Source organism: Rutilus rutilus (genome assembly GCF_951802725.1).
Source record: "Rutilus rutilus genome assembly, chromosome: 14".
Taxonomy (NCBI): Eukaryota; Metazoa; Chordata; class Actinopteri; order Cypriniformes; family Leuciscidae; genus Rutilus; species Rutilus rutilus.
Genome location: NC_140219.1, coordinates 4,783,598 through 4,804,368, shown reverse-complemented (window position 1 = coordinate 4,804,368; position 20,771 = coordinate 4,783,598). Strand labels below are relative to the sequence as shown.

The window sequence follows — 20,771 nt, the reverse complement described above, 5'->3', positions numbered from 1 at the left end:
AAGTTTAACTTTGCGCATAGGTATTTGCTTTTATTTTGCTTTTACTTGCCAGTACATGTACTCAGCAGGTAGACAAGAAATATTTGGCATCACTTTTACGCACTGAAATGCAGTTATGTATTGTTCAGCAAAACAGCTGCATTAAACCTCCAAAAGTTTCTCGCATTCAATGAGAATTGTTAATTGCGTTAAACACAGCATACTGCATTTTTATTGGCACACTATTTTAAAGGTAACTTGACTTGCATTTTACTTTTACTTTTGTTTTCATCTAGTATACGAAAAACTTTGTTATAAGTATTCAGATTGTTTTTAAACCTTTTTTTAAATGTATGTCCTTAATCAGTGTTATAGGATTTTAAAACGCGTTTCTAATTTTATTCTTTACGTTGCACTCCTCGCTCCTGTGCGCATAGAGTCGCTGTCCACCAAGAAAATGCATTTCTAGTCGTACTGCCTTTGTCGCCATTGCTGATTCCGGAGGACAACATTGCAGTCTTTCTTTCAGGCAGGACTATTCGTCCTCTGATATTTTATTCCAGTTGTCTTTTTATTTGTACATGTTTGTGCCCGCATTAATTTCTATAAACATACCCAGTTTTTGGAACACTTTGGAACTCCCTCCTTGTGTGCATTTTCACGAGAATAAAAAACAATGGAACCGAAAGCACGGCTTTGGTTAAGGTACGTCTCGATCTTCGTATTCCTTTTGGCTGTTTTTCAGACAGCATCTGCTGTTACGCACTACACAATTCCCGAGGAATTGGACGAAGGGTCTGTGGTTGCAAATCTGGCATCTGATTTAGGATTGGATTTGAAAAGTCTTAGTAAACGTAAAATGCGATTGGATGTCGTCGCTAGTAAAAAATATCTTGACGTTAACAAAGACACTGGGGAGCTGTACATTTTGGAAAGGATTGACAGAGAGAATCTGTGCACATCGAAATCAGCCACAACATGTGTCCTTAAAGTGGATGCCACATTAGAGAATCCTATTCGAATGTTTAATATTGAACTTGAAATAATGGACATAAATGATAATGCGCCAAGTTTCCGACGAGATACGATGCATCTAGACATATCAGAGGCAACAGCAAAAGGGGAGAGGTTTTCCCTCACTAATGCAGTAGACCCTGATACAGGTTCAAATTCTGTAAAGACATACTATCTCAGTGAAAGCGACCATTTTAGTATTGCGATTCAGACTGGACGAGACGGATCTAAGTTTGTCGACTTGATTCTAAAAAAGTCACTAGACAGAGAAGAACAAGCTTCACATAATCTGATTCTCACTGCTGTGGATGGAGGAGTCCCCGCGCGCTCTGGCACGGCTAGCATTATTGTGCGCGTTCTGGACACGAATGACAACGCCCCTCAGTTCGATACAGACAGTTATACTATAAATCTAACAGAAAACTCTCCTATTGGAAGCCTTGTAGTGAAATTAAACGCCACGGATAAAGATGAAGAAACAAATTCGGATATATTTTACTCTTTTAGTCTATATACTTCAGAGAAAACGCAGCAAACATTCAGTCTGAATCCTAACAATGGTGAAATCAGAGTGAAAGAAATGATTAATTATGAGGATTTCAGGATCTATGATATGGAAATTATAGCAACAGATAAAGGAACAAATAGTCTCTCTGGAAAGTGTAAAGTAAATATTTTAGTGACAGATATGAATGATAATCATCCTGAAATTTCTATAAAATCATTCACAAGTCCAGTTAAAGAGGATGTACCTGTAAATACAGTAATTGCAGTTGTTAGTGTGAGTGATAAAGACTCAGGAGAAAATGGACAGGTAGATATTCATATTTCTGATGATTTACCTTTTGCGCTTAAAGAATCATCTGATAATTATTATGAATTATTAATTTCAGAACCGTTAGACCGTGAAAAGGTTGCAGAATATGACATCACTATTACCGTCACTGACAGGGGCAACCCGCCGTTATCTGATAATGAAACTATAACTTTAGAGCTACTGGACGTTAATGACAATGTTCCTCAGTTCCCACAGACATTCTACACGATACCTGTAATGGAGAATAACGCGCTTGGAGCTTCACTGAGCTCTTTAACTGCTATAGACCCAGATCTCCATGAAAATCAGTATCTAGTTTATTTTATAATAGAGAAGGAAATAGTGAACACCTCCATGTCCATGCTGTTCTCCATTAACCCAGAGAACGGTAATCTTTACGCGCTAAAGACGTTTGACTATGAGATAGAGAAGGAGTTTCTTTTCCACATCGAGGCCAGAGACTCTGGTGTTCCTCCGCTCAGCAGTAACGTGACCGTTCACATTATTATCATGGATCAGAACGACAACACACCGCTTATAGTGTCTCCATGGCGCGCGCACGGCTCGGAGGTGAAGGAAAAGATCCCGAGATCCACCGATAAAGGAACTCTGATAGCCAAAGTCATCGCCATAGACTCTGATTCAGTGCACAACTCTCGAATCACGTACCAGTTCCTCCAGAACACCGACGCCACGTTATTCAGCTTGGATCAATACAACGGAGAGATCCGGACCATGAGAATGTTCAGTTACAGAGACTCGCGAGACCAGCGGCTGGTGGTGATCGCCAAAGACAACGGAGAGCCCGCGCTCTCTGCTACAGTCACCATCAAACTGTCCACGGTGGAGACCGCCCTCAAAACCTATACTGAGGTGCCTTTGGAATATGATATCTTCTCAGATCTAAACCTGTATCTGGTGATCGGACTGGGATCTGTGTCATTTCTTTTACTCATCACTATACTGGTGACCATCGTGCTGAAGTGTCAGAAAGCGAAGCCAAGCAAAGCGGCTCCTCCGTGCAGGAACAGTGTGATCAGCGAGAGGAACTCGACCATCGCGGATTCCACTCTGGTCTCCAACGATGCCTACTGGTACAGTTTATTTCTAGCAGAGACGAGGAAAGGAAAGCTGGTGGTCAGACAGCCTGTGCCAAAGGGAGCGAGATACATCGTGTCCAGTTTACCGAGGAGCACAGGAGTGACGGAGACCAGCGACTCAGCCGCTTCTACTCTACAGGTAAGACAATCCACGTGAATAATCAAAGAGAGATTTACATAACCTTTCATGCTCAATTTCCTCTCAGACTTGTAGAGAAGAGGTGGTGCATGCGCCCCTGTACAGCATTCTTCTTGTTTCTCAGGTTGAGAAAATGTCAGAGTATTTTTTCTCTCATATTTGAAATAATTTAATGTCTTCTCAATTATCAATATTAGTTTAACAAAGTCTGTTTTTGTCCTTTGCATTTGTTATTTTGAGGCTTATTGTCATAAATTTACTCGGGAATCTAAAACAGCAAAAAACATAATAAAATAGAAATAACGCGTAAAATAAAAGAATACTTTTTGTACAAAAACCTATTCTCTTCTTATTGTGTATGTTCAGGCTAAACTCACTGAGCGTCGCTGTTCTCTAAGAAAACGCTTTTGGTCATATTTATCACATTCGCCATGACAGATTTTCATAGGTGGAAATCGCACAAAGGAGCGCGCCATGACAAGAGCTTCGTAGTGTGTCCTATTCGTTTCCTGATCATTTTATCGCGAGGAATACAAATATTTCAAACGCTGCAGAATGGGGGGATTTGTAAAGTCACAGTTTTGGAGGTATGTAAAGGTCCTTCTGTTTTTCTCCGCTATTTTGGACACCGCGTCCTCTGTTACGCACTATTCTATCCCAGAAGAAATGGAGGAAGGCTCTGTTGTGGCTAATTTAGCCTCAGATTTGGGTCTGGATTTGAAAACACTGAGCAGACGAAAAATGAGGCTTGATATTATACCTAATAAGAAATATCTCAATGTTAACAAAGAAACAGGAGAGCTCTACATTTTAGAAAAGATGGATAGAGAATATCTTTGTACAACAAAAACAGCAACATGTTTTATCAAAATGGAAGTGATACTTGAGAATCCTGTGCGCATATTTAACATTGAAATTGAAATTGTAGATATAAATGATAATGCTCCCCAGTTTCGCAGAGATACGATCCATCTGGATATATCAGAATCTACAGCAGCCGGAGAGAGATTCTCACTCAGTAATGCGGTGGATCCTGATATTGGCTCGAATTCGATAAAAACGTATTATTTGAGTGAGAGCGAACATTTTGACATTGAAATACAAACAGGGAGGGACGGTTCAAAATTCGCTGATTTGATTCTGAAAAAGCCTTTAGACAGAGAAGAACAAGCTTCACATAATCTGATCCTCACTGCTGTGGATGGAGGAGTCCCCGCGCGCTCTGGCACGGCTAGCATTATTGTGCGCGTTCTGGACACGAATGACAACGCCCCTCAGTTCGATAAAGACAGTTATACTATAAATCTAACAGAAAACTCTCCTATTGGAAGCCTTGTAGTGAAATTAAACGCCACAGATAAAGACGAGGGATTAAATTCAGATGTACTTTACTCTTATAGTTTGTATACATCAGAGAAAACGCAGCAAACATTCAGTCTGAATCCTAACAATGGTGAAATCAGAGTGAAAGAAATGATTAATTATGAGGATTTCAGGATCTATGATATGGAAATAATAGCAACAGATAAAGCAACAAATAGTCTCTCTGGAAAGTGTAAAGTAAAGATTTTAATCATAGATATGAATGATAATCATCCTGAAATTTCTATAAAATCATTCACAAGTCCAGTTAAAGAGGATGTACCTGTAAATACAGTAATTGCAGTTGTTAGTGTGAGTGATAAAGACTCAGGGGAAAATGGACAGGTAGATATTCATATTTCTGATGATTTACCTTTTGCGCTTAAAGAATCATCTGATAATTATTATGAATTATTAATTTCAGAACCGTTAGACCGTGAAAAGGTAGCAGAATATGACATCACTATTACCGTCACTGACAGGGGCAACCCGCCGTTATCTGATAATGAAACTATAACTTTAGAGCTACTGGACGTTAATGACAATGTTCCTCAGTTCCCACAGACATTCTACACGATACCTGTAATGGAGAATAACGCGCCTGGAGCTTCACTGAGCTCTTTAACTGCTATAGACCCAGATCTCCATGAAAATCAGTATCTGGTTTATTTTATAATAGAGAAGGAAATAGTGAACACCTCCATGTCCATGCTGTTCTCCATTAACCCAGAGAACGGCAATCTTTACGCGCTAAAGACGTTTGACTATGAGATAGAGAAGGAGTTTCTTTTCCACATCGAGGCCAGAGACTCTGGTGTCCCTCCGCTCAGCAGTAACGTGACCGTTCACATTATTATCATGGATCAGAACGACAACACACCGCTTATAGTGTCTCCATGGCGCGCGCACGGCTCGGAGGTGAAGGAAAAGATCCCGAGATCCACCGATAAAGGAACTCTGATAGCCAAAGTCATCGCCATAGACTCTGATTCAGTGCACAACTCTCGAATCACGTACCAGTTCCTCCAGAACACCGACGCCACGTTATTCAGCTTGGATCAATACAACGGAGAGATCCGGACCATGAGAATGTTCAGTTACAGAGACTCGCGAGACCAGCGGCTGGTGGTGATCGCCAAAGACAACGGAGAGCCCGCGCTCTCTGCTACAGTCACCATCAAACTGTCCACGGTGGAGACCGCCCTCAAAACCTATACTGAGGTGCCTTTGGAATATGACATCTTCTCAGATCTAAACCTGTATCTGGTGATCGGACTGGGCTCTGTGTCATTTCTTTTACTCATCACTATACTGGTGACCATCGTGCTGAAGTGTCAGAAAGCGAAGCCCAGCAAAGCGGCTCCTCCGTGCAGGAACAGTGTGATCAGCGAGAGGAACTCGACCATCGCGGATTCCACTCTGGTCTCCAACGATGCCTACTGGTACAGTTTATTTCTAGCAGAGACGAGGAAAGGAAAGCTGGTGGTCAGACAGCCTGTGCCAAAGGGAGCGAGATACATCGTGTCCAGTTTACCGAGGAGCACAGGAGTGACGGAGACCAGCGACTCAGCCGCTTCTACTCTACAGGTAACTTGAACTTCATTAAAAAAAAAAAACATTTGAATTTTAAGTTCAATATTTATTTTAAATAATGTAGGGCTATTATTTTATTCACATTATATTTTCACACTTTTAGTTTATACATTTCTGCTCTGATCATGAAAATCAGTTCATTTACGAAAGTAGGCCTAATCTTGACTTTATATAATATATTTGTCGTAATTCTTCAAAACATACTCGACGTGTCGCTGTGCCCCAACAAAACGGACGATTTTTCATTTATTTATTTATTTTGCATACGCCATGACAGTTCGTGCTCAACGGCGACGCGGAGAGTCTTTATAAAAAGCGTGCGGGGATGCAAGTGCTTCTGTTTGCTTTCTGCATCGAAGATATACTGTGATACTTCCGTAGAACGCACGTGAAAACTAAGTCAGTATTGGAATACACCGAATGTTTTCCATTTGCGATCATCATTGTTAAGGACAGCTGTGTTTTGTGCTCGCAAAGACAACACGCTTCACAGACAGAATGGAGTACGCAACATTACTGCTGCTTTCGGCACTCGTTTACACGGCGTCTACTGTCACCCATTATTCTGTTCCGGAGGAGATGGAGGTAGGCTCTGTGGTTGCTAATCTGGCTGCAGATTTAGGAATCGATGTGCAAACGTTGGGAAGGCGAAAAATCAGGTTAGATATCCTTGCAAATAAGAAATATCTGGATGTTAACAAAGACACAGGAGACCTTTTTATTTTGGAGCGCATTGACAGGGAGTATCTTTGCATATCAAAAACAGTATGTTACTTAAAAATGGAAGTCATACTTGAAAACCCAGTTCGTATATTTAACATTGAATTGGAAATAATGGATATTAACGACAATGCGCCTAACTTTCGTAGGGATACGATTAATTTGGACATCTCTGAATCTACAGCTGCTGGCGAGAGGTTTTCTCTAAGTAATGCGGTTGACCCTGATATAGGTTCAAATTCCATTAAAAGTTATCATTTGAGTGAGAGTGCAAACTTTGATATTGAAATACAGACAGGGAGGGATGGTTCAAAATTTGCTGATTTAATATTGAAAAAAGCCTTAGATCGCGAGGAGCAGGCCATACATAATCTGATCCTCACTGCTGTGGATGGAGGAGTCCCCGCGCGCTCTGGCACGGCTAGCATTATTGTGCGCGTTCTGGACACGAATGACAACGCCCCTCAGTTCGATAAAGACAGTTATACTATAAATCTAACAGAAAACTCTCCTATTGGAAGCCTTGTAGTGAAATTAAACGCCACAGATAAAGACGAGGGATTAAATTCAGATTTACTTTACTCTTATAGTTTGTATACATCAGAGAAAACGCAGCAAACATTCAGTCTGAATCCTAACAATGGTGAAATCAGAGTGAAAGAAATGATTAATTATGAGGATTTCAGGATCTATGATATGGAAATTATAGCAACAGATAAAGCAGTTAATAGTCTCTCTGGAAAGTGCAAAGTAAAGATATTAATCACAGATATGAATGATAATCATCCTGAAATTTCCATAAAATCATTCACAAGTCCAGTTAAAGAGGATGTACCTGTAAATACAGTAATTGCAGTTGTAAGTGTGAGTGATAAAGACTCTGGAGAAAATGGACAGGTAGATATTCATATTTCTGATGATTTACCTTTTGCGCTTAAAGAATCATCTGATAATTATTATGAATTATTAATTTCAGAACCGTTAGACCGTGAAAAGTTTGCAGAATATGACATCACTATTACCGTCACTGACAGGGGCAACCCGCCGTTATCTGATAATGAAACTATAACTTTAGAGCTACTGGACGTTAATGACAATGTTCCTCAGTTCCCACAGACATTCTACACGATACCTGTAATGGAGAATAACGCGCCTGGAGCTTCACTGAGCTCTTTAACTGCTATAGACCCAGATCTCCATGAAAATCAGTATCTAGTTTATTTTATAATAGAGAAGGAAATAGTGAACACCTCCATGTCCATGCTGTTCTCCATTAACCCAGAGAACGGTAATCTTTACGCGCTAAAGACGTTTGACTATGAGATGGAGAAGGAGTTTCTTTTCCACATCGAGGCCAGAGACTCTGGTGTTCCTCCGCTCAGCAGTAACGTGACCGTTCACATTATTATCATGGATCAGAACGACAACACACCGCTTATAGTGTCTCCATGGCGCGCGCACGGCTCGGAGGTGAAGGAAAAGATCCCGAGATCCACCGATAAAGGAACTCTGATAGCCAAAGTCATCGCCATAGACTCTGATTCAGTGCACAACTCTCGAATCACGTACCAGTTCCTCCAGAACACCGACGCCACGTTATTCAGCTTGGATCAATACAACGGAGAGATCCGGACCATGAGAATGTTCAGTTACAGAGACTCGCGAGACCAGCGGCTGGTGGTGATCGCCAAAGACAACGGAGAGCCCGCGCTCTCTGCTACAGTCACCATCAAACTGTCCACGGTGGAGACCGCCCTCAAAACCTATACTGAGGTGCCTTTGGAATATGACATCTTCTCAGATCTAAACCTGTATCTGGTGATCGGACTGGGCTCTGTGTCATTTCTTTTACTCATCACTATACTGGTGACCATCGTGCTGAAGTGTCAGAAAGCGAAGCCCAGCAAAGCGGCTCCTCCGTGCAGGAACAGTGTGATCAGCGAGAGGAACTCGACCATCGCGGATTCCACTCTGGTCTCCAACGATGCCTACTGGTACAGTTTATTTCTAGCAGAGACGAGGAAAGGAAAGCTGGTGGTCAGACAGCCTGTGCCAAAGGGAGCGAGATACATCGTGTCCAGTTTACCGAGGAGCACAGGAGTGACCGAGACCAGCGACTCAGCCGCTTCTACTCTACAGGTAGGCCCATATAATGTTAACATGTAAACTAGTCCTTCAAAGAAGCCAGACAACGGAGAATACAATTTGATCTTTCAACCTTTGGCCAAACACTTTTTCATGACTCACACACTTTTTTCAGCTTTTGCCTTTCATGTGGACATTCACAACTTTTCCAGCTTCCCATCTTGTATGGGGTCAGTGAGACTATGCATAAATTCATTAATTTGCTTTTCTGTGCGTCACTTTCGAAACTAGATGTTTCAGTCTTTCTTAGCAGATATTCTCTTTACACTAGAGTTTGTGTATGTATGTAATGTTTTTTTTCTTTGTGTCTTTGGTGCATTTCTGATATCTGTTCTTTTAATTCTTTTAAAGTCAGTTACACTTTTTTTTGTAATTAAAGTTCATCTTCACTTTTAAAGTTAAAAATGCTTTTATCTGTTCAGACTAACTGATAGTGATATGTGAATTTATGCTGTTTGTTCTGATTCCACAGCCCCCACATTTTGTTCTCTTTTACCTGTTGTACATATAGTCTCAGCTTCCCTCTGGCTGAGCCAGCTGTCACAGTGAAAGAGATTTTATGTGTGTGTGTGTGTGTGTAAAATGTAAAGACTTGTGCAAGCATGTTGCGTGACGTGTTGCTTCTCTCTCAGAGCAGGTTGACCTACTTTCCTGATCTCCTGCTGCTGTTTCACCTGCAGTTCTGATGTTCACAAACTTTGATACTTTTGTGCTTAAATCTCTTAATATTCTGATGTAATGTTGGACTCCAAAGATGTATGTGCTTATTTAGACAAACAATCTTATTACAGTGGCCCCAAAAAGTATTTGGATAGTTAAGTTTGCATCAAGCTTGGTTTATTTGCATGATTGAGTCGTTCTGTAGCATTTCATTAAGTTGTTCTCATTTGTTAGAGAGTGTCACCTAAAGGACAGGTAAGTGATTGAAAGACAGAATGAGAAAGTCTTTAACGTAACTTTTAACTTTCCTATTCTTTTTTGTGCAGTCTCTTTTTTTAAACAACATATCTTAATCTAACTCATCTCTTATTCCTCTAATTCTTAGTGAATTGCGTAATGGGGTTTGTTTGCTTGATTTGTTTTGCAACAATTTTTCTTTTTGCATAATTTGTTATGCTTTTACATTATTCACAGGTTACCTGGAGTCCCTGATCATTCAAACAGCAATGACTGAGGAGAGGAAGTCTTTTCCTGCTTTGTTAATGCACTGTCGAGCTTTTGAAACAAGCTTAGACTATAGGACTGATGTAGAATAATTTTTATAACAGATTTTTTTTTTGTGTGTCTTTTTTATCTACTCTGTTCAGTGAAATTCATCAAACTGTTTCTGCCATAAGCTCAAATATTGAAATGTGTGTCTCTGTTTTTGTTTCCGTTTTAAAGTACTCAAAATGAACGAGGTCCCTTCTCCCGCTGGAGGTATGCAGCCCTGACTTCACCATTTTCTCGATTTCTGGAGCACCTGATCCCAGGGCCCACTGACCTTTTACTGAAATATGTGTGACTCTGTGTGTTTCTCTTTGTGGTTGGTGTTTTTTGTCAGTGGAGTTTGCCTTGTCCTGTTGTAGGAGGAGCCAAGGAACCAATTTATACAACTGAATTCAAATCAGTTTTGTTTCCTGAGGCCTGTTCATAATCACAGTTTAGATGCAGGTCAACATTAACATAAGTTTGGCATCTCACTTGGTCTTCTGAGCCTTTTAGATGTACAGGCTGCTAGATTTAAACTTTGCAGTCTTTATGAACACAATGTGTGCATTTGTTTCCACTTGTGAAACTCAGTAGTTACCTGACATCCTTAAAGCTGGTGTTTTCTTCACTACAACTGATGTTATGCAGCCTCACAAACCCCTCCTTTTATAGACACCTTTGACCAGCAGAAGCGCTAATGATAACAGTGACTCTCTGTGGTTTGATTGACAGTGGCTGAGGGTGCAAAAGTTGCTCAGATAAACATGCCCTGCCAAGATGTATTACTGGATCAGTTAAAGAAAGTTCACCCAGAAGTAAAAACTGATCATTTACTTATTTACTTAACTGATCAAAGTCAAATTATTCGCTTTCTTTTGTGGAAGAAAGTTTACGCTGCTCTTTTCTCTACAATGAAAGTGACAGGGAATGGATGCTGTCAAGTCAAATAACCTTTATATATAGCACTTTATACAATACAGATTGTTTCAAAGCAGCTTCACCGTAATAATAACAGAATCAGTGATGCAAAAGTCATTAATTATGAGACTTGCTGCAATGCAGTTCTAAATAGAAAATAGTGCCAATATTCAGCTTAATTGACTTCAGGTATTGTTCTCATCTGATAGTGTCAATATAGTCAAATATTAAATGTCTTTCAATCCCAAACTATAAGATTGTGGAAGGAAAGTTTATTCGACAGTATCTGTTCTTATCCGCTTTCATGGTCTGAAAAATAGCATTTTGAGTTCCACAGACAAAAAAAAAAAAAAAAAAAAAATCAGGCCTTTGAAACGAGAGATGGGTTAGTAAATGGCAGAATTACATTCCTTTAAACAAGTTTTTCTTTAATCAAATATGGCTCTAGTGCATGATGTGGGTTTTAACAATATATGTACTGACTGTTCATCTACTAAACATCATTATGAGCTCCTCAGCCTGTTTGTTGGATGGTTTGTCTACTTGTGTGTTTGAATGGTTGGTGAATTGACTGGTGGATTCCAAGTTCACATACTGGTTCTGTTGTATTTCTTTTCACAAAATAAATCAGAGTGATGGGAAACGTCTTACAACAACCACCCAGTTTTCAGCTCGCTGCCCTTCCATCACCCCAACCACCCTCACCTGATATCTGAGCATGGTTCTCATTGATCAACCCACCCCCCCCGTCACCTGTCAATCAAACCAAGGTTCCACCTTCTGCCTGAAGCCTTTTATTTGAGTGACAGGCCTTGGTTGCATGAGACGTGTTCAGATTCTGGCCTGTCACAATGAATAACATCTGAAGTCCAGCCTCTTACATCCACTTTTTCTTTCTCTTTGACAGGCATCCACCACCACCAGCAGCAGTTCCACCTGAGGACCTTGCTGGAGCAACGTGTGAAAAAACGTTCCATCAACCTGCATGTCTGTTCACCTGCATCCATTACATCCACCTGCACCATCCTCCAGAGATGAAACGAACCCTGAATGATGCCTACATCTTCACATCAATGTTCAGAGAGTTTTGCCCTCGCTTTTCCCAACAAGCCCATGGACGATCTGACCAGAGGAATGACAAAGACGAGATACTCTTACACCTGACCGGTCAGGACCTGACTTGGACTGGGTCTGTGAACACACACACACACACACACACACACAAATCCATATCTTCAAACAGCACAGCTCATGTCTTTGTCAAAGAAACCTTTCTGCAAAACCAGTATGCTTGTGTTTGCATGGTTAAAGCTCCATGTTAGATCTTCATTATATATATATAGTGACTGGTAAAAACATTGGAGAGAATATTCTCACATGACCAGATGTGGACAGTGAATTGCACAAAAGAAATCCCATTTGTAATCTGTAGCTTTGTCTGTTTTTTTTTTTTCTAGTAGAAATATCTAAACATCCTTGAAATAAGATTAAGTTGCCTAATAAGCAAATGTTTACAAAAAAGTGTAAACCACTAAAATAAAACAAAAAAACCTGAAAATTACATTACTAAATATTTATATTGGAGATACATTCTCTAAGGTGCTGTTAATCTCAATCAATTTGCTTCTCATGTGAATATACCTGGTTTCATGCATGTTTAGATATTTTTACTGAAAAAAAGATTCATGGGATTTCTTTTGCAATGTGAGTGACACTGAACAAGCACAAAGAGGATTCAAATGATGCAGACCTGTGGAGAGATGGCGTGGGGAGCTCTTGCTAGAGAGAGTTTGGACACTGAAAGCTTCTCTTTCCCTGCAACATATGTATAAAGCATTTCTTATGTGTTTTCTTGGATCTCATTAAGACTTCTATCAGAATAATACAAGTGTATTCAGAATAGGTCACAGCGAAATTGATTTGTTGTACCTTATAATCTTTACTCTTCTCTGTGGTGTTGTATTATGCCAGTGTTGCTGTTTGTGTCAGTATTTTGAGTTTCAGTTTGTAAAGAATCAAGTTGAATCTAGGCACTGATCTGACACAGAAAGTGTAGAGAACGGATACCGTTGTTGTTATGATCTCTCCTGAATCTGATATTATTTTTTATGAGTGTAGTGAAGGCTGTAAAATCACCTGATGGATCTAAGGATCTGTTTTTAAGTAGCAGCCTATATGTGTGTGTGTACCTTCAATAGCACAATTTTCTTCATTTAGTTTTATTATCATTTATAATCATTTATGTAAGCCATCACTTGACAAATAAATGGTATACATAATCAAATGACAAATTAGATGAATGGTTGATTATAAATGATTAGATGAAGATTTTGCCATTTATAACCATTGTCATATTTAAATATTTATACCATTTATAATTGAATCAATTGCATTTTTTATACTATTATTTTCCTAGCTCTTGTAATGCTTTCTATTAGTTTTTAATCCTATGATTGTGGGGTTTCATGGAATATTTGTCTTCACGAATAAGAGATAAGAGGGAATATCGCAATTTCTAGGTTTTATGGGATGTTGTTGTGAAGCAGTTTGGTATAAAAAAAACCCTGTTTTATTTGTGCTGGTCAGATTAAGATTATTCAATAAATCCTGTTCATTTCTGATAATTCATGGCCTCCTCTGTCAACCTCTAAGGCTGATAGAAGTCTTGGGTACCAGACAAAATACTGGTTTTGCATACCAGACAAAAAGAGACTGGATCCAGTCCTCCTGGTGTGGGGATCTGATGTAACCTTGGTGTCTGGTGACATTTATAAATGCACAAACGCAGACACAGCACAGTGATGTCATAGTGCAGAGGCATTTGAAGGACACAGTCGTTTCTAAAGTGACGAGTTTACGAGAGTCCTCTGATGCCCAAGATGTCACATAATAACACATCTACTTCTGAGATGTTAATCAGTGAGTTACTCCTTTTAGTCATGTATAAAAACACAAAATTTATGAGATGGAGACACGCAGTAAAGAGTTCCATCAGCCTTCACCGAATCTTTAAAAAAAAAAGACCAAATGCAAAGAGTACTCAATGACAAATGACAACTGTTAATGTTTACTTTGCTTATTTATAGGCTATATAGTTATTATTATCTAATATTATGGAATGTGTTTGTTTAATACTCATGGGAATGCTTTGAAAAAAGAATACATACAGAAAATACATTGTAAAAGTTTCATTTTTTCATTTTGTAAATTTTTCAATTTTTACGTTTTAATATAAACTTTCATATTGCTGCTTTTTATTGTTGATATTTTCTATTCGCTGTCTATAGCAGTGGTGCAATATATGGACATACGCATTTTATTTCAGTGAACAATATGGTATTTTTTGTTTTTCTGGTATTTTGCTGCCTTTCTGAAATGTCATTTATGATAAAATCATGATATAATCATAACCTTCTGAGGGTCTGGCAGCTTCCCCAGGCAGGTCAAGAGGTCAGCGTGTCTTGGGGTGAATTCAGTGACAGGCTCTGGGATGCACAGCATGTGTGTCTTGGTCTTGTCAAAGCAATGCACCATTACTAAATACATTTTCTGTTTTAGAGGTACAAATGCGGGGGTGTTCACATGTGATATTTTAAGAGAGAGGAATAAATCGTTTCAAGGCTCTTAATTAGCTGTCTCAGAATATTTGGCTAATTCTCAGACATGAGCGGTGTTGTAAAATAACATTACGTTTTTATTAAAGAAAAGAGGTGTTTTTTTAACGAAATATAAAGGTGTTTTTTTTATGTGATTTCATCACTGTCAGTGTGAGCAGCTGTAAGTAGGTCACTTATCTCTCACTACCCAGGAAAGTGACTAAAATTCATTTACCCAATAGCCTCATTTTGTGATATAAAAATGGGCTGTCTGTATAAAGCACATGATAGCCCCTTCATCTCTTTTTCATCCTTTATCCTTATTAAAATGTGCATTTCCTACCAGCATTTGTGCTCTAAAGCAGACAAACTGCCTTTCTAAAGCTGAATGCATCCGTGATTTGCCTTGGAGAAACTCACAAGACCCTCTTTGCTCATCTGCTGATATATTGTACTTCATATACAATAGATAAAAACAGTGAAAATAGAATGTGATTTCTGCCATTCACAATGTAAATCAGAACCGTGATGGGACTTTGCATCTGTAATATGTTTTTAGCTTTTGAATGACTTCTAAACATGTGAATAGCAATCAGCCTGTAGCCAAATTCAGCACAGCTGCACTGGAGTACACAAATCAAAACACATTGTTCGTACAGTACCATTATGATTATCTTTTAAATGGGGAAGAGAAAGACAGACCATGTATGTGATTATGACTCAACTGACTTCTGATCATCAATAAAATCAAAGTGATTTTGTGAATTATTACTCTTAGTTTGCATGATTTTCAGTTGTTTGGGGCTGTAGGTGAGTGTGTTTATGTTTGGGTGGGTGACTGGATAAAGATGAGGTCATCTCTGCAAATGATGTAATGCATGAGGAAAAATCAGAGACAGTTTCATGTCATATCTGCTTTTTCAAAGATGTAAAACACTATAAAACCACACTCAGATTATCATCACCCGCTCTGATAAATAAATACTTCTTTTCTTCTGCTAATTTTGACAGAAATAATAAAGCATTAAATGCTGTCCTCGCTGGCTTGCTGCCTGGTTCTGGTTCTGTGATGTGGGTCAGAACAAAGTTGGAAAAAACATGCAACTGCTTTTTGCTTCTCTTTTCCTCCTGACCCAGATTTCTCTCCGCCTGCCTCTCAGCACAGAGTGAGACTGCAGCACCCTTAAAAGCTGCAGCAGCGGACACACACACACACACACACACACACACACACCATGCTTTCCTGAGACACTGCAGAAAAAAGGCCTCACTCAGAGAAATCAGGCTGACTGCTGGTTTCTAGGCAACGGGAGCCTGTCTCTTAGCGACCGAATTAAAGAGAATGGAACGTGGGTTAATAGAAGAGAGAATCATTTGATCATGAAATGTAAATAATCAATAAAAAATACAGTGTTGTTACTAGCAAAAAAAAAATTTTGTGAGTGGTGAATTTATTTGGTGTTCCTCATGTCTTCCCAAAGACCTCCCTTCACTCACGCTTTCCCCTGGAGACTGCAGCACCACAGACAGCGACCCGCCTATCCAAAGGCCCGTTGCCATGGTAACGGGCGGGGAGGGGGTGCATGATGCTGCATCCTGTAATTTGATGCACCGACAAGAGGCTCAGCAAGCCAAATCTGGGGAGCTCGTATATCTGTGCAGTCTATGTGAAATAAACAGCATTATACACGGTATAACACAGATATTTATAATAATCTATGATATGAAATACTGGTGCACGTAAATGTGATTGATATGTAGGCTATATTTGATTTCCATTCGTCCGTGAGAAACGACCTTGAGATGTGAATCTCTTCACTCTGCCCTCTGGTGTCATTTGTCTGGTACAAGGTTTGGTTTTCACAGACCCTCATACGTAATCAGCTGTGGTGGGAGGGAGCGCAGAACAAAAGGGCCGGTTGGGGCCGAGTTTGTCACGTGATCTGTGTAACTAAACCACAAGATGTCACTGCACACCATGCAGTCAGGCACTAAAACACACAGACATGGTTAACATATTAATACTGGCTCATTTATTCTCTTAAAATTTATAACACGTGTTTTAAATGCTGATTCCAATAAAGGAAAAATAACAAAAAGTTTTTTTTTTTTTCAAAATTAATTAGATGTTTATTTTCAGATATTTAGTGTATATGTGGTATTGTGATGCCGCAATATATTTGTTAATAATAACAATAATCATAATAATCATAGTAATAATCATTTGACCTACTCTGAACATTTGATCTACTAGTATAGCTGGTCATGTTTGGTCCTCTTTATGTTCTGTTCTGTTCTGTTTTGTTAATTATGTTTCCATCTATTTTTACGCGAATTTTTGGATATCATCAAAGTGGTTCGGTATCATTAAGTGCATATGTGTTTATTACGTTTCGTCTGCGCGCTCTGAGACGCAAGTCATTTATTATATACAAAATATAATATACAGTGGCTTCTCCTGCTTTTCTTGGTGATATTTAGCGTCATTTTATCATGAAGTGACGATTATGTTCTCTTCGACTCACTGGATGGAACAGCTGCTTTATTTATAATGTTTTATGCGATATTCCCATTTTGCGCATAAGTTAAATTCCCATCTTTGGATGGAAACAGCATCACTAGAAGATGTATTGTGAAGGAGATGATGCAGTTCTGCAAAATCGCTCTTAGTGGCGCTGCAATACCATACATTGCTAACAGTTGCGTTTACAGTAACAGATTTCGTGGCTTGGCGTGTGTCAGACACCACTTTGGCTTTGAACAATGAACAACCAAGACGATTTTAAATCTGTCCGTTATTTGTGCTTTGGAATAGCATAAATGAGTTGAGCTTATCTGCTATTTTCAGCGGTGCTCAGAGGAAACTATGGCGAGTGAAAACACAGGAACGTGGATGAGCAAGATTTTTTATGTGATGTGTTTGCTGTTTAATTCCGGAGGAAATGCTGCTCAGATAAACTACTCCCTCCAAGAAGAATCTAAAACTGGAGTCACTGTAGGGAACATTGCAAAAGACTTGGGGATTGATCCGACTTCATTGGAGAACCGGAATTTACGCATCGTTGCGGGGACAAAGCAAGAGCTCTTTCGGGTAAATCATGAAGACGGCGCTTTGTTTGTGAACCAGAGGATAGACAGAGAAGAGCTGTGTGCTAAAACCAACCCGTGTCTCATTCATCTTAAAGCAGTGATAGAAAATCCACTCGAAATGCACCAGATATCAGTTGACATCGTCGATGTCAATGATAACCCACCTAGTTTTTTGGATGAAAACTATAAATTGGAAATACTTGAATCTGCAATGACAGGAGCACGATTTCAGTTAGAAACTGCTCACGATCCAGATATAGGCTCAAACGACTTGCAGGCATATAAACTGAGCCAAAATCATTATTTTCGTTTAGAAACGGAAGACATGGGAGACGAAGGTAAGATTCCTGTCCTCATTCTACAAAAACCTCTTGATAGAGAAAAAAGCGCAAGGCATAAGCTAATATTAACTGCGACGGACGGCGGAAAGCCGCAGAAATCAACTATTGCAAATATTACTATTGTTGTGTCAGATATCAATGATAATACTCCCATTTGTGATAAACAAAAATACACAGTGAAGGTGAAAGAAAACGCTCCTGAAGGAACATTTCTGCTCCGCGTAAATGCTTCAGATTCAGATGATGGAATAAATGGGGAAATTGAATATTCTTTAAGAAACAAGTTCAGGAACGGAGCATCTGAGGTTTTTGATTTAGATAGTTTAACGGGGGAATTAAAGATAAAAGGTGGGCTAAATTATGAGGAAAGGCAAGTTTATGAGCTAAAGATAGTGGCTGCGGATAAGGGGGCCGTATCATTATCTACACTATGTAATGTGCTTGTCAATGTTGAGGATGTCAACGACAACAGGCCTGAGATTGACGTCACCTCAGTATCTAGTCACATACCAGAGGATGCTCCTCCTGGGACTGTCGTGGCTCTGATGGGAGTTACTGACCTGGACTCAGGTATGAATGGAAAGATTGTTTGCGCTCTGCCCAAAAACACCCCCTTTGATCTCAAGCCATCGCCTGATGGAAACTTTTATTCTCTGGTAACTAAAGAACACATTGACAAAGAATCTAAATCGTCTTATGACATTACCATAACAGCCAAAGATTTAGGAACTCCGTCGTTATCATCAACGAGATCGATTCACGTCGAGGTCACGGATGTCAACGACAACAGCCCCACATTTACTCAAAGCCCATATACATTCTACGTGGTTGAAAACAACAAACCAGGAATTGCCGTTTTCTCATTAAGTGCAGCTGATATAGACGAAGGTGAAAACGCACGTGTCTCGTATTCAATTGATCGAGTGAATTCAGACCAAAGCATGATATCATTTCTGAGTATTAATGAGGCGAATGGTACCGTTTACTCATTGAAGAGCTTTGACTTTGAGTCTTTAAAAACATTTCAATTCTTTGTTGTGGCCAAAGACTCTGGAAGTCCGTCTCTGAGCAGTAATGTGACAGTGAACGTGTTTATTCTGGATCAGAACGACAACGTTCCAGTGATCTTATATCCAGTCAGCGCTAACGGTTCTGCTGAGGGTGTGGAAGAGATTCCCCGGAATGTGAACGCAGGTCATTTGGTGTCTAAAGTCAGAGCCTATGATGCAGATATAGGATACAACGGCTGGTTATTGTTTTCACTGCAGGAAGTTAGTGACCACAGTCTCTTTAGTTTGGACCGCTATACAGGACAGATAAGAACCCTTCGCTCATTCACAGAAACAGACGAGGCCCAGCATAAACTGCTCATACTGGTCAAAGACAATGGGAACGTTTCACTCTCAGCAACAGCGACTGTGATTGTCAAAGTTGTGGAGCCCAAAGAGGCTTTTGCAGCTTCTGATGTTAAAAACGCAGTAAAAGACGAGGAGGAAAACGACGTGACATTTTATCTGATCATCACTTTGGGCTCGGTTTCAGTGCTTTTTGTCATCAGCATCATCGTGTTGATTGTAATGCAGTGCTCTAAATCTACAGACTATTCGTCCAAGTATTTACAGGACACAAATTACGACGGGACTCTGTGTCACAGCATCCAGTACAGATCTGGAGACAAACGGTACATGTTAGTTGGACCCAGAATGAGCATCGGCTCTACAATAGCACCAGGCAGTAATAGGAATACTCTAGTGATACCAGATCGCAGGAGGAGAGATTCTGGAGAGGTAAGATGCATCTTTAATAATTATTCTTATTATTTTAAAGTTTTCACGTTTGTGTAGTCGTTTCAACGAGAGCTGTCCATGGTGCTGAAATTCAAAACCATACATTCACATTAACATTTTTGCAACCTGGTGATGACATTTAGTAAAAGTGCAAATAATCAGAGTTCAAAATAAACCACTCTGCAGCTGATACAAAGAACATTAACTGCTATCTCAACAGTGGTGAGAATTTTTTATTTTTTTTTTATAGCTAAACTACATTAATCTTATTAACATTCACCATTAAAATACATGACAGAATTTTTTTTTAACTGAAACCTAAAAAGCTTGAGAGTAGTTAGTGAGTCAGTCACACTCATTAATGGCTGCAGGCTAGACAAATATATATATATATATATATATATATATATAGTACCAAACACAAACATCTATGACAGTTCATGCGTTAGTTTAGTTTTTAGTTTTCCTTTTATTCTCATTTAGTTGTTATTTTGTCTTAAGCGACTTTAAATTTGTATTTTAAAATATAGTTTCTAAATGTGAAATATCTATTCCCTCGAGCAAAAGAATTACGCTTCCATGTTAGCTCATTCTAAATAAAATCAACAGGAACCGAAATCTGTTTTTTATTTCTGTATTATAGCACACCTCTTTTATCTCCATTATTGTTGTGATAAAATCATATCACGGTGTCACTATATGAGTGCATTATTTTGAGTGAAATTTGTGATATTTGTTGTCTTTAGACATCAAAATGAATAAAACCTTTATTATGTGGCTGTATGTTTGCTTTAAATCGAGTGAAGCCTGGTATATTTGCATTGGCAGTTGTATTATGTTTCCTAAAACTGAAATTCTTTATTATTCGCTATATAATCAGTTAGCCTCATGGTGTCAGTATTACACAAGGAAACCTTTTGAATGCAGTCCCTCCTCTTTAAAACACTGGCGTCACACAATTGTGCCTCTCCACCAAAAG

General features: G+C 39.3%; 3 protein-coding genes across 4 annotated transcripts; all 3 read left to right on the top strand.

Moving 5' to 3' along the window:
• Positions 1-113: 113 nt before the first annotated feature.
• Positions 114-14,632, top strand: LOC311303932 (protocadherin beta-16-like). 2 transcript variants are annotated; one of them, XM_084430678.1, is made up of 3 exons: positions 114-3,049; positions 4,937-5,998; positions 11,886-14,632. In XM_084430678.1, the coding sequence occupies exons 1-3, from the start codon at positions 656-658 to the stop codon at positions 11,916-11,918; spliced, it is 3,489 nt and encodes a 1,162-aa protein (XP_084286804.1). In that variant the 5' UTR covers positions 114-655; the 3' UTR covers positions 11,919-14,632. The 2 variants fall into 2 exon arrangements, 1 of the variants encoding a protein (XP_084286804.1); XR_014629850.1 differs by lacking the exons at positions 114-3,049; positions 4,937-5,998 and adding an exon at positions 8,873-10,288.
• Positions 6,033-14,632, top strand: LOC311303903 (protocadherin alpha-C2). Its single transcript, XM_084430652.1, has 2 exons — positions 6,033-8,863; positions 10,253-14,632. Exons 1-2 carry the CDS (start codon positions 6,503-6,505, stop codon positions 10,262-10,264), a joined length of 2,373 nt encoding a protein of 790 aa, XP_084286778.1. The 5' UTR covers positions 6,033-6,502; the 3' UTR covers positions 10,265-14,632.
• A 2,712-nt stretch (positions 14,633-17,344) lies between these two features.
• Positions 17,345-20,550, top strand: pcdh2aa1 (protocadherin 2 alpha a 1; the record flags this gene model as incomplete). The annotated part of the gene is made up of 2 exons (XM_084431009.1): positions 17,345-19,792; positions 20,539-20,550. The coding sequence occupies exons 1-2, from the start codon at positions 17,441-17,443 to the stop codon at positions 20,548-20,550; spliced, it is 2,364 nt and encodes a 787-aa protein (XP_084287135.1). The 5' UTR covers positions 17,345-17,440.
• Positions 20,551-20,771: the final 221 nt, after the last annotated feature.

Excerpts from the sequence above, each read along its gene's own strand:
- LOC311303932 (XM_084430678.1), top strand. The coding sequence starts at position 656 with ATGGAACCGAAAGCACGGCTTTGGTTAAGGTACGTCTCGATCTTCGTA. Across the intron at positions 3,050-4,936 it reads CAGCCGCTTCTACTCTACAG|CTACTGGACGTTAATGACAA; the intron begins GTAAGACAATCC and ends ATAACTTTAGAG. Across the intron at positions 5,999-11,885 it reads CAGCCGCTTCTACTCTACAG|GCATCCACCACCACCAGCAG; the intron begins GTAACTTGAACT and ends TCTCTTTGACAG.
- LOC311303903 (XM_084430652.1), top strand. The coding sequence starts at position 6,503 with ATGGAGTACGCAACATTACTGCTGCTTTCGGCACTCGTTTACACGGCG.